This window comes from Erigeron canadensis, chromosome 4 (assembly GCF_010389155.1).
Source record: "Erigeron canadensis isolate Cc75 chromosome 4, C_canadensis_v1, whole genome shotgun sequence".
Classification (NCBI taxonomy): Eukaryota; Viridiplantae; Streptophyta; class Magnoliopsida; order Asterales; family Asteraceae; genus Erigeron; species Erigeron canadensis.
The window spans coordinates 23,202,087-23,229,267 of NC_057764.1; the positions used below are offsets into that span (position 1 = coordinate 23,202,087).

Consider the following 27,181-nt stretch of genomic DNA (forward strand, 5'->3'; position numbering starts at 1 on the left):
ATATAAAAAATAATACCCTCCGTTGTTAAAAAAAATGTAATGTAAGATCTTTACTCGAATGTACGTTTTAATAATACACTATAGATAATACATCCAATTATTGGTGGTCTAATATTGCTAAAGTAACTTGGACCGTGATATCAAAATGGTTTGACATTATTCTGCCATTCCACCTTCCCCCTCTTGAGCTTTTGGAAGCAATTGATCAGCTCCACCTAAATTCTTCTAAAAGGGCTGTCATCGAAACCGTTGTTTTTGCTACCTGGTGGCAGTTGTGGAAGTTTATAAAAATGAGATTGTATTTCAATCTTATAAAAAGACGGCGAACCTATTATTGGTGGTCTAATGAGTTTTTGTTATTTCGATTGTTGATTTTTAGATTGTTTGTGTAATTGTAATTTCGGGCAACTAGTACCTTGATGAGTTGTCCTTATATTTATATTAATATATAATTTTCTGTCGTTCAAAAAAAAAAAATAATACATCCAATTCTTTAAAATGCAAGTTTTTGTAGTTTTTATCGATACAGGAAAATGCTACTATTGTGATAAATGAAGTTCAATTAGTTTAACGTGCACTGAATATAATTCTTTTAGGAATATATATAAAAGAGGAATCCGATACTTCTCTTTTCTATGGATCGATAGGGCATATAAACCTTTTGCTATGATAAATCTACATATATTCTGTACTCTGTAATAGATATATTATATATTATACATAAGAATATATGCCTACTTATAAAAGCAATGGTGATCATAAAAGGATAGTTTGTTCCTATGAATGACTGAATTAGCTAGCGTATGTTATATAAAGAGATAGATTTTGATATAATAAAGTAATATTTGATACTTAAAGATAAACATGTTTTTAACCATATATCCTTTTTAATTTAAGGGCATATATTCACTTGTTATAACGAATTCTATAATATTTACTTGATGACCGAATGCTAAACGTTATTTTGGCGAAATGGAGGAATTACAAAGATATATAATTATCAAGTGTAGCATTTTGAATATTTAAAGCAAAATACAGTCTATCTCCTAGAAACAAATATGATACAACAGTACAACAAAAATGTTCAAATATCACAAACTCTCTATAAACCTTTTGTTGTTCTTCACTTTCTTCTCTTGTTTGGTCAAATCCCATAACTTCATCTACTATGGATGCTCTCAAGAAAAATTCCAAGCTAACACCCCTTATGAAACCAACCTCAACTCTCTACTACCCTTATTTGTTTCTTCCTCGTCCGAATCCTTATACAATAGTTTCGCCATTGGAAACAACACCTCTTCATCAGAAACCGTTGTATATGGATTGTACCAATGTCGAGGTGATTTAAGGACACAAGAATGCACAAAATGTGTAGCAAGTATAGTTTCTCAAGTAGACTTGGTTTGTCCTTACTCATATAGTGTTAGTATGCAATTAGATGAGTGTTTAGTGAGGTTTGAGAATTTTGATTTTTTGGGTAAGTTGGATACTAACTTAAGGTTTCATAAGTGTAGCCAAAGTGTTACTCATGATGCGCAATCTCTTAAACGCCGAGATGATGTATTAGTTGAGTTGGGTGAAATTGATCAAGGGTTTAGGATTAGTAGCTCGGGATTGGTTCAAGGCTTTTCGCAATGTTTAGGGGATTTGAATAAAAATGATTGTAGTTCTTGTCTCGGAGAGGCTGGCTCAAAGCTAAAAAACATGTGTGGATCATCGAAGGCTGGGGACATTTTCTTGGCGCAATGTTATATGCGATATTGGGCTTCTGGTTACTATGATTCTCATTCGAGTACTTTTTTTTTATCTCAATCTCTTTCTTTTGTCATTCTTTTGGCATATTTTTCTATTTTTTGGAAAATAATTTGTGTAAAATTTAATGCAAAATGATCCGTACTGCAAACTTTACTCAAGCTTAGGTACTGTCACTTTAAAAAAAGTTATAAATTAAACTTTTGAATTTGATAAACATACACGAGCATGATACCCGCGCGTTGCAGCGGATATCATTGAAAGAGTTTCGATTGTTGTAATCTTAAAGTCTTTTAATATCGTTAATTACGACCTCCTCTTGATCTTTAAATCTTCGGATCTCGTTAATTACGACTTTTGCTTCATCAAGATCCATATGAATAGACGTTGTACCGTCATAATTGCCGACTCCATATGAATGTGTTGTGTGTATTTTAGGGTATAGAGAAGACAGATATTAATGTGTAATGACTTAATGTGTCTGCTTTTGATGAAGGGTATTTTTATTTATTGGGAGAGGGAAGACTAAAGGGGTGAGGAAGGGCAAAAACGTAAAATCACATGTCCCAAATCTTGTAAACATTCAACATGGGTGGATAATTTTTAATAGGGAGTATAGATAGTCCTTCCTGAATTTTACATAACCTCTCCTGAATTTTATATAATCCCCTGTTTTACTCAAGATAGGTACTGCATGCTTTACCTATCTTACCTAAGATACGCATGCTTTACCTAATCTTTCCCCAAAGTTTAATCACAATAATTGATTTAAAATGACATTTAGGATCATCTGGAGATGACAATGTGGGAAGAACAATAGCCATAATTGTTGGCGTCGTGGGAGGCCTTGCTGCTTTTATCGTTTTTCTTTCTTTTTGCCGAAGATCATGAGGTAAGCTTTCAATCTAATTAGCACTCAATTGTAATGTTTATACAAAAAACATCACAGAAAAAACTAGCTAAAACAAAATCATATCTTTTGAATTTATCTTCTTCTTTTTTCATGATTTTTCCTATTGCCCTTTTTATTATTTGTTTTCAATTAACTTGAGGTCGTGTTTTATTCTAGGTTAATAAAGAAATCATGGACATGTGGTGGCTTCTTGAAAGAGGTTGAATGAATGAAAATCTAATTGGGTCATGACTTTTATTGTCAAACTTGCAAATTCTAATGAATTGAAGTTTATTTCATAATCAAGATCTAGTTCATAATAATACTGTAACAATTTACTACTCGTATTGTATCACAAGGTGCTAGTCTAACTTTGAATCCTAACTGATTGAATAGATCAAATAGATTAATTAACTTAACTGTAGCGTATGTTCTTCACTTATATATCAACTTATCAAATAACAATATTTCATTATTTTTTCAAGTTTATAAATCTACTTGTTTTGCGAAATCAATGTAAGTATGTAACTCAATATATTTGAAAGTTTAACTTCTGAGATAAAAACTTTGACAAAAAAAAAATGAAGTTTACATCGAGTTTTCACTAAAAAAATTTTATTTATAAAAAATAGCCTTTTCAATTCAACTTGAATAGTTCATAATACACTACAATAAAAATCACCGTTAAATCGAGGACATGCATGTTTTCGCAAAAAATCCTCACAGCTGGTTTCTTGCAATAGGTATTTTCCGAAGGCTTTTCTCAATCTAATGTGTTTTTTCAATATCAAGTTATATGTTTGTTTTTATCATAAAGCATTTGAAACTAGTATAAGACTTGTGAAATTAGTGTTAGTCGAAAGAAAGATTAGAAGAAAATCTTATGATTACTAATAAGACTTATAAGTTATTATCTATAATAAGTTAATAACTTATAAAACATATTGTATTCCCTCATTTAATCTTTTTAATATCTCATATTTTCCTTAATTCACACATTATCTTTAATTCTATATCTCTATACACAATCAGACAAACAATATACCAAGATCTAACACACTCTCACTTCTTTCTCTCCTTTCTATTTACACACACGCATATTAATTCCCCCTCCACTGTTTTGTATTATCATCACCGTTTAAATATCGCAACACGTGAGCACTAACCCTCATGTATAAATAAACAGGTTAAACATGGCGTGTATAGTCATTTCAAACAAAATAATACGGAGTATTAAAAATATAATGGGACTAACATGATAACAAAACTGTTAATAACAAACTCTACACATATCTATATATATATTAAAACAGTAGTTAACCGAGCCTTCTAAAGCACTCTTCAAATCCAAAGCTAAGCTAATAAATTGCCATGTAGGATTTATCCTATGTGGCATCTTCATATTATTTTTACAATTTAATATTTTATATTATTAAAAAAAATATATCTCTAATAAATCTTTATAAAATCTTTAAATATTTTATACATATCACAAAATCATTACGCAATATTCACTTTTTTTAAAACCTACAACTTTATTTATTCTTTTTTAAATTTGTTAAAGATATTCGTTGTTATTTTTATTTTGATTATATAGCAATTATATTTTTACGTACTCCATTTATTTTCTTTAACTTTTGGTTCAAGTATAATTAACACATGGTCTTAAGGGTGAGTTAAAAAAGACATTATATTTTCATTTACAATTGCAAGTCTCTCACCAACTAAGATCATTATTGTTTTTAGTTTGATTTATTTAACCTATTTTAATTTTATTTTTTCTTAAGATTTCTTCTTTTGTTGTTCATAGCAATTTTAAGCCCATAAATTTTGTTTTTCAGTTCTTGATCATGTCAAAAGTTAGATAATTTATATTTTCTTATTTGGTCGATTGTTCTATTTTTTCAGTGGTACATAGCAAGAATTAGGTCTAATTCTTATAAATATTTTCTATTCACGTCTCCGTAAAAACAAACAATGCAACAACACCACACTAGCAAAACCGAATTTTGTTGGTTATCGATGCCAATATTGAAAGTTTTAAAAAATCATACAAAAGCCGCGCATCGCGCGGGTAAAAATACCTAGTTGTTATATATAAAAGCTAGAGACATCAAAAATATTCTATTTATCTCATTTAAACATTTTTCACTCGAGAAATGATAGATCTTTTTAAACATCATTTTCCATTTCATTTTCCTCTTAAGATTGATCCATAGGAAACTTTAGGTTTAACCTCATGAGTCATGACGGACTAATTAATAGCTTAATTAGTAGACAAGTCTGTGAGTTTCTTTTCTGAATCACCTGTAACGGCTTATGGTTTACATCTTATAGTCTAGAATACGTGCAAGACTTCACTATTATGCAGTGAGCCACTGAGGTGTTCCCTGATATCAAATACCAACTAACTGTAAAAAAAAATGAAGTATTACAATGTAAAAAAATACAGTATATATATTCAAACTTACCATAACCACACTGTGGCCCTCGTAAGACCGACCAAACGCTTACCACACTGGTGATTATCTATAATACCTTATAAAGCAAACTGGATTCCTCCCTTAACTTAATTAAGAACCTGATAAGACAAAAATGCCCTTAAATAATCTTCCATGCTAAGCACCCTCTCACGCGATATACCAACTATGCCCTTCAACCATTTCGTCTCTAGCAAAGTAAAACCCTATCAACACCACCACCAAATTGTCTTTCCCACCACCGCCGCATTGCGCGGATACTATGCTCGTAATGCTCAACGTCCAGTGGCCGACGTGATGGATAGAAGACCCAGCTACTCGTATTACATACTCTTTTAACTGTTTTAACTAAAAAAATATATAAAATAAAAATAAATTTCCGGAAATATATGAAATCCTACAAGTAGAGGTGCACAAAAAAACCGGTTAACCGAACCGATTCGAAAGTTAACCTATAATCGTAACCGGTTAGTAACCGATACAGTACAAACCGATTATAGGTTAGGAAAAACCGCCGGTTAGTAATCGATTTGCACTTTCAAAACCAAAAACCGATTCCTAATCGGTTAACCGATAATCGGTTTTTATTTTTAGTTTTAACCGGTTAATTGATTAATTATATATAATTGGGATTGTTTTCTATTTTATACCTACCACTCACCACTTACTGGGTGATATATATATACACATCGAGATATAAAAAAAAAAATGAAGTCACATACATCTGGAAAGAAAGAAAAAAACATCGGAGACCGGAGAAAGAAAACCCCCAGTCATATATATATATATACATCGATATATGTGACGGTCATGAGGGATAGATGATGATGAAGAGAAATGGTGTTATCAGTGGTGTTTGTGGGTAGATCCGGACGGAACAACTTGTTTTATATTGAAAAAGAAAACCCATTTTGGCTTATATATTATTGATAGTGGGCGGTTAAAAAAATAACCAATTAGGTTAACCGGTATCAGTTAACCGGTTATTATTAACCGAAACCGATTACACCGGTTATAGTTTTTTAAAACCCAAACCGGTTATTAACCGGTAACGGTTAACCGTACTCGGTTTTTTTTTTTTTTTAAATAACCGGAATCGGTTAATAAAAAAAATAACCGAAACCGGTTAACTGGTATTTGCATCTCTACCTACAACTCAAAGGCATCTTCCTTCATTTCGCTGCTGTCTGCATCTCTCATTTCCCCTGAGACTCGCTAAATCTTCGTCAACACAATATCCACTAGGTCAGTATATATCTCTATATCTATATCTATCTCTATATGTATATATTTTCTTCATTTTGTTGATTTGATTAAAATTGTCCGTACAGTTAGGGTTTTACATTTTGGATGCATCATGACTAGTGGAATTAGGCTTTTGTTCTCGACAGCGAAAACGTCGAGTAGTAGGATGATGACGTGTAACACTATTCCAAAACCTAACAATGTGAATCAAGTTGTTGCGAAATTGAGACCTTGTTTTAGTAGTGTAGGCCGTCAATATTTGACTAACCGAAGTAACAATATGAATGTAGTTCCACCTAGAATGTCGAACCTAAGCCTTGAGAGTAGTTATCCGTTTTTAGGATTAGGCACGGCGTGTTTGTTGAACCGTAGGTTGTTTTCGTCGTCTGCTGGTGGTAGTCGTGGAGAAAACGTGGCAAGTTCGGGTGCTAGTAGTACTAATGGAGTTGACGGAAATGATTTGATACATAAAGTGAAGGAGGTTTGGGAGTCTGGTGTGAATATAGTTTCGCAGACTGGGGAAAAGGCGAAAGAAGCTTTAGGTGAAGCGTCTCCTCATGTGGAGCAGTTACTTGAGACACATCCGTATCTTCGTGATGTGATTGTTCCGGTTAGTGGAACTTTAGCTGGGACTGTAGCTGCTTGGGCTATCTTGCCGACAGTTTTTAGAAGGTTTCATAAGTACTCTGAACAAGGGCCGGGTTCGCTTGTACCGGCGGGATCATTGTGGGGAGCGGTGCCTTATGAGAAAAGTCTTTGGGGTGCTTTGGAAGTTCCAGTGAAGTATCTCATAACTTTCATGGCGTTTTCACAGATGTTAGTAAGCTGTTTTTTTTAACTTATTGATATAGATTTACTTTCAACATCAAGTAAATAGTAATATATGTTCTGTGCTATATAGAGGTGCGATGGTAGCTCCAACAACAATTGCATTGCAGTCCCTTGGACCTGTCTGGAAAGCTGCTGTTGTTCTCTCGTTTGTGTGGTTCTTGCATCGATGGAAGACAAATGTCGTGAGTCGTGCTTTGGTTCTGAAATCTGGTGCTGACCGTGATAAGTTGATGGCTTTGGACAATTTCTCTTCTGTTGGTTTGTTTGTAATTAGTGGCATGGTATTAGCTGAAGCCTCTGGGGTGGCTATGCAAACTGTATGGACTGTTGGAGGGATTGGAGGTAACTTCTGTTACCGTTATACTTTCATATACTGTATTACTCAATAAGCTAACTTTTAGGAGTAATAAATTGACTATTGCTTAAAACATAAAGCATTTGTCATTGGTTCTATATTGACTGGGAAAAAATGGGAGTCTGAATATGGATAAATTAGCATATTGTATGGATTAGAAGGAACACTTCTCTTTGAGGCAAGTTTTTTTACTCATGGAGACACGTTTTAGGAATGTCAAAATCTAATGACCATTATCTTATCGTTTTAGGGATTGCAACTGCTTATGCTGCTAAGGACGTCCTTGGCAATGTCTTGAGTGGGTTATCTATCCAAGCTTCACAACCCTTTTCAATTGGAGACACAATCAAAGTATGTAAATGAAGTTATGTTGTCTTTATATTTTAGTTTGTTCTTGTATCAACATTCAAGCCTGCGTTCTATAGATATCTATAGACGCTAATGCATGACCTGCCTTCTACTCTTGTTCTGAGATATATATTTTGTTAAGTCCCTTTTGTAATTATAGTACAAGATTGTAAGTAGTGGTCTCTGTTTCTGTCCCAATTAACAGAGATTTTTTTTGGATAAACCTGGCTATGTTTATTCACTTTGACCATAAGTAGCCATTGTTAAAGGATTTTATTGCTAATGGGAATGCATCAGTCACCCTGAACATTGAAAACTTGGAGGCAAATGCTTTCCCTTAAAATGTATCTGTCCACAGCAGTATTGGCCAGCACAGAAGCAAGCATTGTTACAGGTTGTGGACAAATGAATCGCTTTCCAAAGGAACATGTCATTGGCAAAATCCACGAGCCCTTCTTATAGAATTTGAGAAGGACATGAAGAGATATTGGGAAGAGTTATGAAATATATGAATTCAGATAATCTAAACTGCAACTCTAATATATATCGTTTAGTGTCCGTGTCATGTTATAAACGCACACCTTTCGATCCGTATAATGTATTTGTCTATCAGAGACATATGCATCTTCTTTTGGGACAAGGTGATCGCCAATTTTAGATGTAGGCATATGGCTTTTGGAGAGAACTGACCGTGTTAGAAACAAACGCTATTCATTTGGACAAGGTGATCTCTAGATTATAGATGTGGGTTTTAGAGCGAATTGACTAACATGGAAATTTTGGTGGCAAATTTGGAAACTGAATTTTCACCATTTAAAAACTCATCTGGCACACAGTTCATATGCTGTTGTTCAGGGTACCTTGAGCTGTAACTTTTGGTGAGCTTTGATTCTTATCATTTTCAGGCATTATGTGATTTTGTTCTTTCCTTGTTGAGTTTGTATGCATAGATAAAGAACTCATCCGAGGCATCTAGGCAATGTAGAGTGCATCACATAATTAAATTTTCATGTTCACTATCTGTATTGCCTTGTATTGTTCAATTGCTTTTCGGCATTTCCTGACTTGCACAACACTTTTCCTTGCAGGCTGGAGCTGTGGAAGGTCAAGTTAAAGAGATGGGACTCACAACTACCTCATTGCTTAGTGCAGAACAACATCTTATAGTAGTTCCAAATTCGTTGTTCTCTGGTCAGGTGAGCATTAATTCATTTGTATCTACCACCCTACTCTTCGGAATGTCATTATTCAACCCAGTTATCACACTGTAATGGATATTAGTTATGAATTTCATGATAACAAATGTTAAGTGCGTGGATCATCTGTTTTGTTGCTTGATAAATCACCTCTACATCATCCTTGATTTATTTGTCATTGATAGGTTGGAAATTTTCTGTATAACGATGTCTTTGAATGTTCTATTCATAGGCTATCGTGAACAAATCACGTGTTGGATGGCGTGCTATGGTATCCACAATACCTGTGCAGATTGATGACTTCGATAAGATCCCCCTGATATCTGAGGAAATAGAGAACATGATGAAAGCTAATGCCAATGTTTTCTTGGAAAAAGATCAGCCTTATTGCTATCTCTCACGAGTGGAAAGATCGTTTGCAGAGCTTAGTCTTGGATACAACTTAAAACAGATGGTATGTTTAGTTTCTAAAACCTTTCGAAATATATAGCTGGCCCACCAGTAATGTGTTTGTGCTTTAGTTTGAACCATTCATTTATATCCATATATATAAATATATATGTTAGCTGCTATAATGATCTACTATCGCATCTTAGTACTTATGGATGCCACATGCCCACCTAGGAATGCAATAGAGCTGGCCATTTGCACAGCCGTTAACATGATAATTTAGTCAACGGTGGCACTTTTAGTTTACTAGGAATAAGTTGATTGGGTGATATTTTATTTAACAGTTCAAATGGGTAAACTTAGACACAAAAAATGTTTGAAGGAAAAAAGACCAAATGTGTACTTAAACATGTCAAAAGTTGCCGAGAATTTATTTCCAAGGCATAAACCTCCCAAATCAGTTTCTTTAGAAAGTTATTTTTTGTTTTACAAAGTAAGAATGAATCAACGTATAGACAAAAGGGTGTTCCAAGGCAACCTGACCTAGCCCATTTACCAGCTTACTTCCCTGCGCATTATTTACCTCATTTTACCAGCAGTCCAAATTCCAAAACGTGTTAACTGACCCAGTGACCCGCCAGTTTTGCCAACTCTACATTATACAGCTACACCTAAGGTATTTTTTGTCTTATTAAGAATATTCATGAGATTTTTACTCTTTACCGAGGAGGATGTAAGTTGTGAAATAGTGATTTGTGAACTTAGTTACATGATGGAAAATTATGTTGAAGCCATGTTCTTTTCTGTAAATATGATAATAATTTAGTTTTTTTTATTTTAAAGATGTCATGTCTCCTTTCATTCAAAATTTTCTTTCCTTCCCTTCAAGAATTTAGGAAAGCTTGTGAAGTCCTAGTATACAGGATACTAGATTTAAAGTATGGTTTGCATAGAAGAACATTGATTCATAGCAAGAATAACAATTATTTAGTATAATATTGGGTTTTAATTTGTTAGCTTCATAATGATTCCATTTCTTATGTTTGATTCTGGTTTTCATTATTCATTAAGTTGTAGCAGATGCTTCATAAGTTTGATGTTTTTGGTAAACTCATTTTACATACTCTTAAGTCTCAAACATGTTTCCTTATATCCCAAATAAATGAACTGTTCTGACTTCTGTCACATATAGTACTATATCTAAGATGGCCTTCACTATTGCCAAAGTAATGTGTTCAAATGTTAGTTGAATTTTCTAAATTCTAATATGTTCTTCAATATTGATAAAAAAAAAAAAAGAGAGATGGTAATGGACGAGGATGTATTTTTTTGAGTTTTTGACGAAGTAATAAAGTTGAGATGGTAATCTGTCTGTCATCTACGAAGGATGATAGATTGACAGCGTTGATTTTATTTACTTTCAACTCAATTTATTTAATATTGATTGTTGCAAGTTTATGGGGGTATGTCCCTAGCAAATCTCGTTAATATTTTCTCCCTATATGAAGCTAATTGCAGCTCCTTTACTTGTCCTCATTGCAGAACAAAAACAAGCTATTCGCTGCACAGCAGGATCTTATTCTCCAATCTGCTGGGATTATTAAGAAGCACGGGGGCATGTTGGCTAGGACATGGGAAACATAGAAATTTGGTTAATTTCTTGACTTAGAAACAAATACTTCAACTAAATAGGTTACCTATATGCCTATATCTCTACGGTGAATAGTAAATACTTGGCAAGATGCTGGTTGATAAGTACGGTTCCTCTTGGATCAAGTCTTTTGAACTTAATGAGCGCTAATGTTTGACGAGTACAGTTTGTCACAGATGTAGTCTTTTGAACAAAATGACTGTTGGTATTTGACAAGTAAAGTTCCGCACGAATCAACTCTTTTGAACTCAATGAGCATTGATATCTTTGAATGATTGTTGTTCATTTAAAATATTTCTGATGTTTTTGGATGACTGGCTTATCTAATATGCAACACAGTTGAGTGGCCTTAATCAAGTTCCACTATTGGTTTGATAGTTGCAATTGTGCAAACGTCAAGCGTGCACTCTTGCGCTGCATATAAAGTTCGAGCTTCAAAACTTTATTGGGAGTTGCATTATCTTTGAAACCTGGAAGAGTTGGGTTTTGCAATTTCTGTCCATTTACTAATTAATAAGCTGATTTAGGTCATGTTTAAGAGCTGCCGGTGGTAAGCTCTTAAATCTTAAAATAAAGAATCCAAACCAATGCAGAATCATTTGTACAATACCCATGTGACATGCCATCTGAGCGCTTTTTTGAGCGTATGATTTATTATTTTAGTACATGTTTATGTTATTTTTAGCTTGAGTTTTTTTTTTTTATCTATAAATCAAGTAAACTACTTGCTATATCTTCTTATAGAAAAGAAATAATAAAAAAATAATTTAATTAATATGTAAATCTATGATACTCGTATATGATAAGTGGCTTAAACGTGATGATAATGTGAATCCATCAAGTTATGTAAAACTCTTGTGTATAGGGAAATATGGTAAACAGTTATTAACGGTTTTTGTGGTGAACTCTTACATATTTTTTTGTTTTTCCTCGTAGGGGTCATTTAAGCCCCTCACTAACCGGTTTCATAACCAGCATAAGAGAAGGTAAATCACATAACACCATGGTACAAACTCGTGACCTCATTCTCAAGGTAACTCGGTTGCAACTATTAAGATGTGGAATACACTCACATGCTTTTACACTAATCGAATTTCAAGGCCGCTTACTATAAGGCCATACATAGTTCCTTCATAAGTTATGAATTTTATATACAGAGGATTATGATTCTTTTCGAGCTCGGAAGCAGGTAAGTTTATTATCGCCACAAGAACCTCCATCCATCCGTCATCCCTTTCTTCAGGATCCCCATCAATATCACATAAATTCCATGTAGTTGGAGCTCTAAAACAAATAAGTCCAAGCTCTTTGTTTTTCCGATCTAAAACATTTCTTACTTTCACAGGACAATGCAACCCATGACATGTATCCGAAAGCTTAAATACAAGGTAACACATATAATTTGTATCTGGTGACAGCATTTGACTTTCAATATTGCCTTTAATAGCAAATACTTGTTGCTTTGAAAGCTCAATTTCCCCTTCAAATCTGCATGAACAATATGTGAGTGCATAATTCCTAAAGACCGTAACATTAACAAGATATCAAGATCTTGAATACCACATCAACCAACTGATGAAACTTTTGTGATTCTTAGTACCAAATAACGTAATCAACCATGCACGATGATCATAGTGTGTAGTGTACTTCAACTTTGTACATTTATGTAAATCACTTGTTTTTCTTTGTCCAAATCGTTAGTTATCGTCTTACCGGCTAGATAGTTAGCCAGTTTTCAATTGATTTTTGTTAATGCTTTTTCTTAGGATAGTGTCTCAGAATGCAAAAAACTGTGCACAAAGTTACATTGTGTGTAACACCCTATACACGAATGTTAATTTGTGGTAGCATATTCATATTCAAGAGATTTTATTATACGGAAAAAAAACGTTATATAGCTACAATGAATATTTTTGAAGTTGGGCATAGTGTGATCATTCATGCATAATTAATTAAATTTTGAGACATTAAGCTGGTAGAAAATCTATCAAGAAAGATTGTTTACGACAAATAATATTCAGTCTAAATATAAATATGAATATAAATGGGAAATGTGGATGGATATTTGTGTTAAAAAAGCAAACCTCGACTGGGCTGAATATTTTAAATGAAAAGGCTTTGCTTTCGAAGACTTGTATGGAGCTTCCATTTCCGAAAGCATAAAACATATCTTTTCATTTTGTACTTCTTTTAGCAATAACTCCTGTTCACCAAAATCTGAGTAAGCTAATTATTCTCTCTATATACATTGTATATAAGATATAGAAGGATATTTTTTTTTAACCTCGTTAGCATTTCCTTGGCTCTTGATCAAGTTTTCCTGAGAATCAACTAGAGAGTGTTGTACTTCCGTCGGATTCTTGATTTCTTCATATTTCTCATCGATCTCTTCAGTCCCATCTTGTTCATATTCCTGAATATATTTAGTTTTCTTGTCATAAACATATAATGTAGGACATGAACTTGTACCTGCAGGTTCATTTACCATGTTCCAAAATGTAAAACAAAATATATAGAACTTGCATTGTCAATGGTCCGAAACTCTATGCCTTCAATATAGACGCTACTTCCACAGTAGCTTCGCGAAAAGCTCTCCAGTAAAACTTCAAATACAGTATCTTCCTCGTAATTCAAGATTTGGCCCAATTCAATCATCATCCACCCGTCTTCTCTCCATGTGGCGAAATCTGAATGTAAATTATCATTCCCCCTCTTGTACTTTAGGTTCACATACATGCGTTCAGCTAGACATTTTCCTGGTTCACGAAACTTAAAGACTAGATGGACCCCATAGTTAACGCCTGGAAATAAAAGTTGAGGTTTTATCTTGATTCGGACCTTCAGATTCGATATATCTAGCATTTTCGCTGCTACCTTAAACCTGCGGACGGTACAAAAATGGTAGTTGCATTAAAGGTGCATCATAGGTGAGATACATGTGGAAACGCAAAATCGCTTACTACACTTCATATATACATTAATTTACGACCACTTCACACTAGAACTCGACTATATTTTATCAAAAACCTATATTCTTATGTTTACACAAAACATGTATCACACTCTTGTTTGAGATCAAGGGGAGAAAAAGTAGTGCATGAAAGTATAATAAACATATATATAACTCTTACTTTTCACGATTAAGGTATCCAACTTGCAGAGTATACAGGGGATCAAACGTATTCAGCTTGAGGTGAAACTACTAGTGAATGATCGTGAGCTGAATGTTGAAGGAAGAGTTGGATAGAAAGAGCCTCAATGTTGTTAAAGTCAACTTGCTTTGAACAAACAAAGTAAACAAGTAATGGTGTTTATGCGGTTCAGGAAAAGAAGTGTTGATGTAGAGGCTTGTGCCGATGGATAACTCAGTATTTTACAGGAAACAATAAAGGGGACTTAAGCGTGCAAATGGATTGGGTCTGTCTTTGATGGTGTTTTCCAAGATCAAAGGGTATGAAATTTGCTAATGAAGTAGTGAAGATTGTAAACATATTATTAGTCTAATTATTAGTCCAAATCTAATTAATTTTGCTAGTTTTCTACTAATCTATTTCCAAATTTTCCTCGTTACCAACAAATCATCAATAATACTTTTTCCAGATTTTCATCAGAAATCACAATACAACACATAAATTTATGACAGTATTTCAATACATGGTCAAATTACTCGCTCTCCAAATTTCAACTTCACATGAAAACACTCACTTCCCATATAAGTTTACTTTTTCTTCATCAACAACAACAAAAGAAAAACATAAAAACTTCATATACATATATTTTTATCCATATAAATATTATAAATACAATAAAAATCATTATATCGGAAAAACAAGTTTTCATGTGGTAAGGCCGGAAGGTACAGATCTGAGAATGCATAATCAGTAACAGAGGGTGAGGGTGCCTGAAGGTACTATAATTTCATTTTATGGCTATGTATAGATCAGAGGATGGATGTTAAGAAATTTTGTATATCCAGTATTATATCATGTCTATTGCTATATATGTGGTACGACGGTTGGTCAAAATTTTACAACAATTAACATGTTTTTTTTTTTTTTAAAAAAATAGATTTGGAATCTAAAAATCTGATTATGTTTGCTAATGAAGATGATACATATATAGATGATGTATGTATGTATTATTAGTGCTTTTATTGAATTAAAAAATTCGGAGTTAATTCCCTTTTGGTCCACAAGAAAATATAGCACATGATGGGTACTTTAACGTCCATTAGTAGTTTGGGCTAAAAGTGTAAACGGAACAAAATTTTTTGGACCAAAACTGTAATTAATGAAAGTTAGGGATGAAACCTGCAAGTAGGGATCGACGACAGGGACGAAAATTGTAATTAACTCTATCTTTAATTACTTTTTTCACGATGAAAGAATCGCGTCCACATAAGTCGAAGTGGTGGAAGGCCCCCTGAGTCAAAGGGAGAGCTTCTACGCCTCTCTCCAAGAGATACGATTCGGTAGTATCTGAATCGACTGAAGGAGAGTGAGAGTTCGAAGTTGACTATATGTCTTAATTTGGTTTCTTTTCTGTTTATTTTGAACGTTGGTTCTGGTAGAATAATAATCAACGAATAGAAAGGGTTACTTTCTCGTACTCTGGGCAATAATCCACAACAAAGAAGGGGTGAAGAGAAGGATTCTTGGTTTCTTGGTTGGTGGTTGGCTACAAGGCCTAACTATACTCAACTCAAGTGATAAGCGTCCATTTTGTGATAAAAACCCCTATCGAAAGCCTCATTTCTATGTCTTAAATGAGTTAATATTCCGGAACTATCGGTACTTAATGAGCCGTATGTTTACGCAGGTTCACGGAAGATGCGAGAGAGGGTAAATGGCATCAAGTAACTCAAGATGAAGGCCTATGAAGTTGAGGTGATTCGGGAGCCGAACAAATAAGTACGAGAAGCAGCGGCAGTTGCGTCGCTGGCAGCCAAGCCAGCGCCGCTGGCCTATGCCCAGTGTCGTTGGGAGCCCATCTAGCGCCGCTGGGCGGCCCAGACCAGAAACCGACCTCAGCTCCTATTTAAGTCGAATTGACCCTCAAAACCCTAAGAGAGATATTCAACCCTAGGTCGACTCTGCATATTCTAAGGAGGTTTTGGAGCTTCTAAGAGCTTACGATCTTCATCCTCAACCTAAATCTATACTTTTACTTTGCTTTCACTTGGTAAACAATGTCTTTCATCTTTTTAGACTTTGTTATTCCTTTAATAATGTCAGGCTAGTAGGCTAGCCTGAATACTTGTTTGGATCATTGTGATCATGTAGACGCTTATTGTTTTACTTTATTTGTTAGATCTGTTGGAGTGTGTTTTACTGTTTATCGTAGATCCATGTTTTACTGTTCTTCATATTATTATCGGTTCTATATCTGCATGTATTGATTTAATTCTGATGCTCGGTCTATAATCATACACTAGAATTAATAAATAAGGATGGAAAACACTAGTCGGTCTTTAACTAGTTGTAAAAGGTGATTCACTTGTAACCGAGGGATCCAAAACCGTAGTAATTAGTTTCAATAGAACATGATGCTTGTCAATGGCTTAAGAGCCGGGTAACTAAAGATGAATTAGTAACACAAACTTTAGGTCATTAATGCTTAAACAATTAATCTAACGAGAATTTGTTTATAGGGTAGTGTGAGTCTAGCGACAACACTAGTTAATTAGGCAAAGTGAATCTAATGAGAATCTGAGTCAGAATTAAGTTTCCAACAGACTAGCAAATGGGTAGGATAGTATTTGGTCGTACCATGATATCGGAGATGCCACGTATTTTAATTACTATTATTTGCTTTTTTAAACTATTTTCAAACTAAGCCTCTCGCTGAATAAGCGGTTGCGGCTTCTATTTACTTTTCAGTTTTTAATTAGTTTAATAAGAAATCGTGACAACCCCACAACGACTAGAATTACACGTATTACTAGATTAGGTAAAGCAATGCGTCCCTGCGAACGATCCCGTTCTTATCACTAAACTTTACTACATCTAATCGGGTCCCCTGTCCGTTAAGGTGTGTGTGTTTTGAGGTAATAACTTGTACAACATGTTTATAAATTTAAACACTAGAAAAAAACCACCGTCATCAAGCAAGAGATATAAGGGTGGTTCCATTAGCTTTATGGTTTGTTGATTTTCTTCAAATACATGATAGATTTTAGAAAGCACAAACAACGAACCGGATCAATCAAGAATCATCGAGTACTCTTACTTTGCGATTGTCGAAGGCCATCACAAGCCGCCATAAGCCACCAAGTTTAATCAAAAACCACATACACACACACGTACATGAATCTATTTATTGAATTACGAGGGTAAATGCTAGTGTAAAATGTTAGTGTTATAAGGGTATAGTTATTATACTTTTTACACTCTCTTGCTTTTGACTTGTTTGGCCGAAGGTCCTTTTGTAAGCAATCTCTACCTCTGGGTAGAGACAATTTTGTTACATCTCACCTCCCTCATACCCCGTATGTAAGTTTTGGGTCCAGTTGTGTTGTTGCTGCTGTAGGTTAAAAACGTATACCACCTTTTTTTTTCTTAGTTTATCTTATCTAATACTCGTATAACTTCATGTCTCATGCAACAAATACCGATAAAGTAATTGAAAATGAAAAATGAACCTTGATTTTGAAATTGATTGCCACTTGCGTTGCCGACGGTTGGTGTATGAAAATTGTTTTGCTGATACCATCACATGTCTTTTTCCGTTGATCCCCAAAGAAAACCACTGTTATAAGAAAAAAAATATTAATCGAACCAAATCTTTAGATGGAGATACATGCATGATTTATGCGCTATATATCCATTTTAGAAACAAATTTGTTTTTAAGTACTAACTAATATGATGTCGATTATTCGGTATGCGGCGCACCAATGGCTAAAGATACGCACAAATTCGCCGCTATTCTAGACACACGGAGCCCTTAGCTCACTTAACACCAGATCCGGGGAAAACCAACTAACCTGCTCGATCGCGCCTAAAGGCACGAGCGAATATGTATCTAGCTAACATAATTGAGACAAGTTTAATTACCTTCTTGGTTCATACTTCCTACACTCTTATAGAATTATTACTTGAAAGGGGTCAAGAATATGTTAACGAACTAATCCATATATTAGTTTTTTGATTCAATCCATTGACGGGGAGCCCAACTTTGCAAAGTCGCACAACCCATGTAGTTATGCATAATGCAAAATTTTGAATAGTAAGGAAATGGTACGTGAGTAGAAGATTTTATCTAATTTTTTTAAATGTGGCCACATGAGAAGATTAAATTTAGTCAAACGAAATATATAGCTAGATGCATATTCTGATGAGTTGCCTCCTAATCATCTTTAGTACTAGTTATATGATAGTCAAATAATGAAATGTGTTGCATGTTTGCTTTAACGTATACGAGTATTATATATCGTACATACCGCTTTGTCTTGTTGAAAAAGGAATCCATCACATAACATTTCGTAGAACTCCTTGAACATCGTTGGGGAAGTAATGTGTACACCTGACATATCACGTAGTTTTTCATAGTCCATAGGGATTTTGGGCAACCATATCTCATTATCTTCCTGTATATTTTAAACAATTGTAAAATTTTGGTGGGAATAAGTTTTTATATATTTTCATTCACTAATTAAGTATATATATGTAAAAATAAATTTTATATATAGGGGTAAGTTATTTAGAGTACAAGCCATCCAAAAAGTACAAAAGTACAAGGCACCTTTGGATTTTCTTCCTCCTACTTTCTGCGAGACTGCCGCCGCCAGCCACCAACTTCTTCTCCGGCGACCGCCACACCTCCTCCTTCTTCCTTCTTCTCCGGTGAGACAACCACCTCCACCACCTGCCGGCGAATTTTCCGGCGAGAATCAGGTTCGTTTTCGGGTGAATATGGTACGGACGTTGCCCTCATCCGTTCTAAACTGTTTGTCACGGGATGCATATGGGAATCGTATGGATTTCATGGGCGACGATCCAAGAGATGGTGGCGGATTGATACCATACGGGCGAAGCCCTTGCTACCGGCGCCGTAGTTGGGGTGGTCGGAGATGATGGTGGTGGCAGTGGTTGTCTCGCCGGAGAAGGAGGTGGTGGCTGGCGGCGGCAGTCTCGCCGAAGAAGGAGGATGGAGGAAAAAAATATCCCCTTGTACTTTTTATACTTTTTGGATTGCTTGTACTATAATTATCTTTCTCATATATATATATATATATATGATAGAGATCAAATGAGAAGATACCTTAAGGAGAGAAGTGAGAGAATGTTAGTTTTTTTGTTTTTTTAAGCTTGTTTTTTCAACTTTTTTTCACTTTTTCATTTTCTCTTTGATTAACTAATTTCTAAAAAATTTAAAAAATAATTTTTTTTTCAAAGGGCGTAGCCCGTAAGCTATAGGTGAAGCCTTTCAATTTACGGCGGAGCCATGATGACTAAGGGCGAAGCCCGTTAGGTAGATCAACCCATGACCGATCACCTCCTATGACCCTGTATGACCTATTACTCCCACCAGCTACCCCTTATTAATATCCTTAAGGGCGAAGCCCGTACTCTTACATGAATAACTCACTAACTCGGGTTAGAAATTTTTTTATTTTAAAAATTTTTAAATTTTTTTTTTATGGATTGTATTAATTAAAAAAAGAATGAAAAAATCAAAAAAACAAGCTAAAAAAAAAACGGACCTTCTCTCCTTAATTAAGTACCTTCTCTCTCGGCTCTACCTTATATATATATATAGAGAGAGAGAGAGTTTCCTTATTTTGAGAACATTTTTTAAGTAAGAACCATGAGAACTCTTAGATAATATATTTGTTCACATATTTTTTTTGTTCATTCACATGTGAAATGATATAAAAAGGTATGTTGTAGAAGAAACTTTTTTATGAAACCTTCAAAGTAGCCTTTTATGAACTTGTGAATGAATTTGTTCACATTTTCTATTCACATATGACAAACAGCTATATGTAAGGTTTTGGAAAAAAAATTTCTCCTGCAACATATATTTTTATAACGTTTCATATGTGAATGAACAAAAAAAACATGTGATACAATATAAATATCAGGAGTTCTCACGGTTCTTACAAAAAAATGGGTTCTCAAAATAAGGGTCCCCTATATATATATATATATATATGAAAGTTATTTTAGGACCACTCCTTATTTTAGGACCAATTAGGACATCTGTTTTTTGTAACTTACACACCACCATGATCATCTCCGACCACCACCATGATTTTCCGATGACGGGGACCACCGGAAAATCATTTTTAAGTTGACTTACACTTACACATGAGTAAGTTAACTGAAACATGATTTTTCAGCGGTGGCGGTGGTCGCCGGAGCCGGAGGACCATGTTTTTGGTCGGAGATGATCATGGTGGTGGTGGTGGTTAGTGATGATGATTATGATGTGGTCCTAATTTGTCCTAAAATAAGTGGTGGTCCTAAAATAATCCACCCCTAAAATTATATATATATATATATATATATATATCATATTCATCTTCAGTCGTGGACTCGATTTTGAATAGTGAAAGGAAATTACTTACTTGAAATGCTAGGGCCCAGGTAAGTAATTCAACCACCTCACTAGCATTTTGCTGGTGGTTTTCTTCATCAAGGCATCGAAAGGTGATCTCAGAATATATATCCAACAATTCTGGAATAGTTTGTTCCTTTATACCCTCAAAGATCAAATCCTTGAATTCCCCTTTATCTTTCAACCATGTAGCGAAGGTAACAAAAGGAATAGGTCGAACAAAATGATGAATAAACCGTTGACTTGATCTCCCACACAACATCTCCAATAAAACAACACCTAACGAATATATGTCGGACCTTTCGTTTCCGAGGCCTACTGTGTAGATGAAAGAGCCAAATGAATCGACACGCATGAATGTATCAACTTCGATACCATTTGAGAACTTCTCGAAATTTGAAAGTTTAGCCCTCCAATCTCCATCAAGTAGAATGCTACTGCTGTTGATGCTTCTATGTATCATCGGAGTACCTTTTATCATGCCACCCGTGTGAAGATGTTCTAATACCCTTGCAACATCGAGACCTATCTTGAGGCGCTTTATCCATGTAAGATCAGCATTGTCCAAATGCTTATCAAGTGTTCCGTTAGACACATGCTCATAAACAATTATTTTCTCACCCATCTCATTACAATATCCTACCAGACCAATAAAATTCTCGTGCTTATACTCAAACAGAATTTTCAGCTCTGTCAAAAATTGAGAGTTTCCCTCATCACCCGACAAGCTATCAAATCTCTTTGCAAGAATGGGCCTACGCCCACTATTTAGAAGTAAAATTTCTCCTTCATACACCCTCCAGAGTCTTCCTTTTCCAGTGCAATTGCAGTCACTGAAATTTTGTGTGCCCACTTTTATGGCTTCAAGTGAAATTTGGAGGTTGTCCTTGCTGTTATTCTGTGAATCACAATACGTACATACTCTCGATCAGCTTTAATTTATGAAGTCAAATGATTGTATATATCTACTTCATCAAGGCTGACTCCTAAGTCCTTTCAATATTATAATTACCTTACTTCCAAGTAGTGGTAGTTATGACTATACATACTTTAGGTTTTACTAAGTTATAAAATAAATTTTCTGAGATATCAATCGACAGAATTTTATACATAAAATTTTCAATTTGTGCTTAGTGTATCACGATTTTATGCTTATGCTTCACTGACTTATTTCATATAAATATAGCTTGTTTATGTGATGAATAAACTATTCCCTCTACATGATCAAATCATCATAAAAAGAAAATTAAGCTAAATGAAAACAATACTTACTTGAAGGTGTAAACATTTATCAAGCTCTATAAGGATAACTTCCATGGTTGGACGGTGAGCCTGAGCTTCTGCCACACATTGACTTGCTATTTCTGAAAATGTATATAGTGAATCGAGATTGAGCCCTTCATTGAGCACAAGAGTATTTTCACTAGATTCCTTTATATGTGGATCTACCAATTCCTCTATAGTTTTGTCATTAAAGCATTTTCGTACTATTGATGGAAGCCCCATTGTTTCGTAAATATAATCATATGCCAAATTCCCACACATAATTTCACACAAAACTACTCCGAAAGAATAAATATCTGAACTAGTTTTCAAGTTACCAGTTTTCTCATATTCTGGATCTATGTACACTTGGGTACCACCAATATTACCACTAACGAGGGTGCTACGTTGGTTATATGTAGGATGTAGCTTGGAGAGCCCAAAATCTGCGATCTTTGCCTCCCACTTATCGTTCAGTAGAATGTTTGCACTCTTTATATCTCTATGTATTATGCATTCTTTGTCTTCAGTAACTGTGTGAAGGTATTTTAAACCATATGCAACATCAATGCATATTTTTATACGTTCAACCCAAGTAAGATTAGTAATCTTATCATTTTTTCCCAGATAATCTTCAAGACTTCCATTAGAAGCATATTCATAAATCAAAATCATCTCAGGTTCTTCATTACAAAAGCCAATAAGAGAAACTATATTTGGATGGCTACACTTGCTAAGCAATTCGATTTCAGCTAGGAACCCTTTTTCTCCTTGCCTGTCTACCCTATTGAAGATACGTTTAATAGCAACAGTGCTACGTATTTTGGGCAAGTCAACTTTAGTCTCTCCTATATTCACAGTTGAAGAACTTTTGGCATCAAAATGGTCAAGTTTTGCTTTGTACACGGTAGCAAACCCACCTGATCCAATGCGATATTTGTCGGAAAAATTTTGTGTTGCCGACTTTATGTCGCTTAGTTGAATTTTCAGATGATCCAAAGTGTTCACCTGTAATGGGAGAAAAAGTCATGCATCTTTTCCTTGTCCTTTATAAATGTTGAAACTTAGTTTTTCATTACTTGGTAGATACTTTTCATAAATCGGCCAATGCTATTAAACTATTTAGAAATCTTTTTCAATTATTTATTGAATTAAATTGGTTTAATTCACATGCCATGTTAGTTTGTAAGATTATACTGTAAATAGTTTGTAAACATATCATTAGCCTTGATTTATACTCGTATTTATTTTATACTTTGAACAACTAATCTGCTCAAAACAAATCTAACAGGTGACAAATGAACTGACATTGATATATAGATTTAGTATGTCGTTAATTACCTTCAAGTGGATAGATGACGTATCTTCTCCCGCCGCTGAATGTTCCTATGAAATTCAGAATAAGCTGTTGTTGAGGAGCCAACTTAATTGTTTAGTAATGTTTTTATTTTTTTCCTTCATTATTTTGTTTCATGCTGTTTTTAGTTAATAAAAAATGAAAAAATTTGGCTTAATGTAATAACTTTTTTAAACAAAAATAAAAATTTCATATATTGAATTACCGAATTGTAGATCGTATGGCCACTAATCTAGTTTATGTATATATAAGGATATATAATAATGAAAGTAAAAGGTGAAAACAAAGAATTTAAGGCTTGATGGTCTTACTGGACTTTGATGTTTGTGCTGAAGTTCCAACGCTCGCTCAAGTCGTAGGAGAACTTTTTCCATATCCGGACGTTGCACCCGCTGCTCCTTCAAGCAAAAATAAGCCGTCTCCGAAAAGATGTTCAATGATTCAAAGTTCATTTGTTTTCGGAGATCAGGATTGATCATATTATCTAGTGTCTTATCTTCATAATGGACTCGGACCAATCGAGTAAAGAACAATGCAGCATTGTGACTTAGATTTCTAGTACTGGGTAGAACAGATGATGCATCCCTCCCACACAGGACTTCAAACAGAACGACACCAAAGGAAAAGACATCTGACTTATGAGTTAAACCTCCAGTGGTTTCATATGCTGGATCCATATATAATAATGAGCCATTGTGTTTATTTGTAAGGTAGCGTTGATTCCTTTTAGCTCTAACGGCATATCCAAAACCATGTAGCTTGGGTTCCCAGTCATGATCAAGTAAAATTTTGGAGCTCTTAATGTTGGCATGTATCAAACTATGATTCTCTTCTGCATCACAATGAAGGTAACTCAATGCACGTGCTATCTTAACGCATATATGTAGTCTTTGCAACCAACCGAGCGTTGAGATACTACTAAGATGTTTGTCCAGGCTTTTATTAGCCGCGTGCTTGTATAACACCACTCCATTATCGTTGTACCGCTCATCACATATTTTAAAAATTGAAACGATATTTTCATGCCTCAGATCTTTTAACATAACAACCTCGTTGACTAAAATGTGTAGTTTCCTACATGTCCGTACAACAACATTGACCGGTTCTCCTGATGCTAGCATGAGTCTTCCTTTGTAAATATTTGAGGAAGAAGTTTGTGTGAGGAGATTTTCACCAGCAAAGTCGTTGGTGGCTGATTTGACCTCTTCTAGTGAAATATGAAGAGCGTCGCCATCAGCATACTCTATTAGGGACTTAAAAGATGTGTCGACGTTGGAAGACGAGGAAGCCATAAGTCGATCTGTAACGTATTCATAAATAAATAGACAGATGTGAAATTTTAGAAAGAGCACAAAAAATGGGATTGGAAGACGATTAGTATTTTTTTTTTTTTTACAACAGCCGATAAATGGCTAACACTCTCACACGGGTGCACCCACATCGGTACGACTCCTGACAACGCCTTAAAGGGTGTGCTTTAGACGGGTATAGCGCTGCTAAGGTCCCTCTAATGCATGTGGGAGGAGAAAACCATATTGTAAAAAAAAATTACTCGGCTATCCCCCAATGACTATTAGTAGTTAGATTATTATCAAATATATCCCAAAGGAAAAAATAAAAGATAAAATATTATAGACGTGCTTACCCAAAAATATCCCCTTATTACTGCATTATACCGTATCTCATCTCACATCCAAAATCAACCATTCATCTCACTTTCAAAGAAGAATTTTAAATAAACATTTGAAACATAAACCTACAGAAGAAAGAATAGTACATAAACTAACGCATGAAGACTTCATATATAAAATAAAACAAGTATTAAAGTAAAACAAATAAAATAATATTTTTTTTCCACTGAAAATCATCATTCATCATACAAATCATGCTTCGTGATTCTTCGTGCATCAATTTAATCATCATCTAAGGGTCAAGATCTCCGTGCATCAATATATATATATAGGATAGAGATCAAATGAGAAGGTACCTTAAGGAGAGAAGGTTCGTTTTTTATTTTTTTTTAACTTGTTTTCTTGACTTTTATTCTTTTTTTCACATTTTTCATTCTCTCTTTAATTAACTTATTCCATATAAAAATTTTTAAAAAGTTTTAAAAAATATTTTTTTCAAAGGGCATAGCCCGTAAGCTATAGGCGAAGCCTTTCGACTTATGGCGGAGCCATAATAGCTAAGGGCGAAGCCCATTAGGTAGATCACCCCATCACCGATCACCCCCTATAACCTATCACCCTCTATAACCTATCACTCCTACCAGCTACCCTTTATTAATAACCTTAAGGGCGAAGCCCGTAACGTACCCTTACATCTATAACTTACTAAAACGGGTTAGAAATTTTTTATTTTTATTTATTTTTTAAAATTTATTTATGGAATGAATTAATTTAAAAAAATAAGAAAAGTGAAAAACAAAATAAAAGTCACATATATTTTAAACAAGCTAAAAAAACGAACCTTCTCTCCCTTCTCTCCTTAAGAATCTTCTCTCTGGATCTCTACCCTATATATATATATATATACACATATATGGATATCATCACAGAAATTTGAAAGAACATGAAAAAAATATTATTATTAGATCTAAACAAGTTTGTGACTCACTTTAGTTTGAGATTCTTTATATATAATTACTTCTTTATCCGTGTTTAGGCGTCGTTGGTGGGCAGAGCAGAGATGTATCGGTGATTGGAGATGGTGGAGGTGGGATTGGTGGTGAAGTAGTGGAAACTGGTGGTCTGTTAGCTGGATTTTTCGGAAATTTACTTATTTGTTTTATGGTTCATCATCATAAAGGAAAATGACATGTATGTAATTATATAGGATTAATCAAACCAATAAAATAATACTCAGTAGATGTGTTATTAACTATAGTTACATGTTATTTTCCGTGTTTCGAGTAATTCTTGATCCTCACATTTATTTTTGTTTCTATTATGATTATTAATTATATTTTTCTTTGTTTATAGGTAACTAGAAATTTGACCCGCTTCGCTGCGGGGTATTGTGCGGAGGGGTAGGTTAAATTAGGGACTTCTTATTTTAGGGACTGTTAGGGACTCGATTTAAACCGTCTATTTTCATCAGATCTAATCACAACTGATTATCTCCGGCCATATTCATCTCCAGCGAGACTTACACATGTGTAAGTACAACACGTGTAAGTTGAATAAAAATTATGATTCGGAGCGGGCTTCGCCCTTAAGCATGTTCATAAACCAAAGCTGGTGGAGGTGATAGGTCATTGAGGGTGATAGGTCATAGTGTGATAGGTCATACAGGGTGATAGACTGATAGTTCATATGGGCTGACTGGTGATGGGTGATCTACCTTAAAAAAATTGTACTTAAAACATGTGTAAGTTACTTACACATGTGTAAGTCTCGCCGGAGATGGTCGTCGTCGCCGAAGGATCATGGTGGTGGTCGGAGATGATCATGGTGGTGGTTGTGGTGGTCAGAGATGATGGTGGTGGTGGTCGGAGAAGGAGTTAGAAGAAGTCCCTAACAGTCCCTAAAATAAAGAGTCTCTAATTTAATTTCCCATTGTGTGGATTCATTAATACGGAGTAACATTTTATATAACGTTTGTCTTAGATATATTTTCATCGAAAAACCAATCTAAAAATTGTTTCGTTTTTGATGTGTCATAAACCAAATGAAAAGTAAAAGTTAAGTGAAATCATGACCAAAAAAAAGTCAATAAAAATATGGAAAAAACAATGACTAAAAAGCTACAGTTATATACATAAACGATTATTGTTATCATATGCTTGCGACGGGATTTAAGTTATTTTATGTAAAATATGTAATATATATTTGTACAAAATGTTCGGTACATGTTTTGA

General features: G+C 34.5%; 3 protein-coding genes across 5 annotated transcripts; 2 read left to right on the plus strand and 1 right to left on the minus strand.

The window, feature by feature from the left end:
- Positions 1–950: 950 nt before the first annotated feature.
- Positions 951–2,985, plus strand: LOC122597774 (plasmodesmata-located protein 8-like). Its single transcript, XM_043770341.1, has 3 exons — positions 951–1,792; positions 2,537–2,644; positions 2,822–2,985. The coding sequence occupies exons 1-2, from the start codon at positions 1,081–1,083 to the stop codon at positions 2,641–2,643; spliced, it is 819 nt and encodes a 272-aa protein (XP_043626276.1). The 5' UTR covers positions 951–1,080; the 3' UTR covers position 2,644; positions 2,822–2,985.
- A 3,221-nt stretch (positions 2,986–6,206) lies between these two features.
- LOC122597918 (mechanosensitive ion channel protein 1, mitochondrial-like) lies at positions 6,207–11,412 on the plus strand. The gene is made up of 7 exons (XM_043770506.1): positions 6,207–6,369; positions 6,456–7,185; positions 7,271–7,542; positions 7,806–7,906; positions 8,992–9,099; positions 9,332–9,553; positions 11,032–11,412. The coding sequence occupies exons 2-7, from the start codon at positions 6,482–6,484 to the stop codon at positions 11,131–11,133; spliced, it is 1,509 nt and encodes a 502-aa protein (XP_043626441.1). The 5' UTR covers positions 6,207–6,369; positions 6,456–6,481; the 3' UTR covers positions 11,134–11,412.
- A 598-nt stretch (positions 11,413–12,010) lies between these two features.
- On the minus strand, positions 12,011–26,105 carry LOC122596057. Of its 3 annotated transcripts, none has more exons than XM_043768565.1 (11): positions 25,939–26,105; positions 23,631–24,619; positions 23,304–23,348; positions 21,972–22,970; positions 20,710–21,597; positions 18,580–18,726; positions 17,781–17,887; positions 13,664–14,021; positions 13,425–13,553; positions 13,225–13,343; positions 12,011–12,628 (listed from the first exon to the last, which is right to left on the minus strand). In XM_043768565.1, the coding sequence occupies exons 2-11, from the start codon at positions 24,609–24,611 to the stop codon at positions 12,220–12,222; spliced, it is 4,182 nt and encodes a 1,393-aa protein (XP_043624500.1). In that variant the 5' UTR covers positions 24,612–24,619; positions 25,939–26,105; the 3' UTR covers positions 12,011–12,219. The 3 variants fall into 3 exon arrangements, with proteins under 3 accessions (XP_043624500.1, XP_043624499.1, XP_043624501.1); XM_043768564.1 differs by lacking the exon at positions 25,939–26,105 and adding an exon at positions 24,965–25,040; XM_043768566.1 differs by lacking the exons at positions 12,011–12,628; positions 25,939–26,105 and adding an exon at positions 24,965–25,048 and having other exon boundaries at positions 13,255–13,343; positions 13,626–14,021.
- Between the last annotated feature and the right edge of the window lie 1,076 nt (positions 26,106–27,181).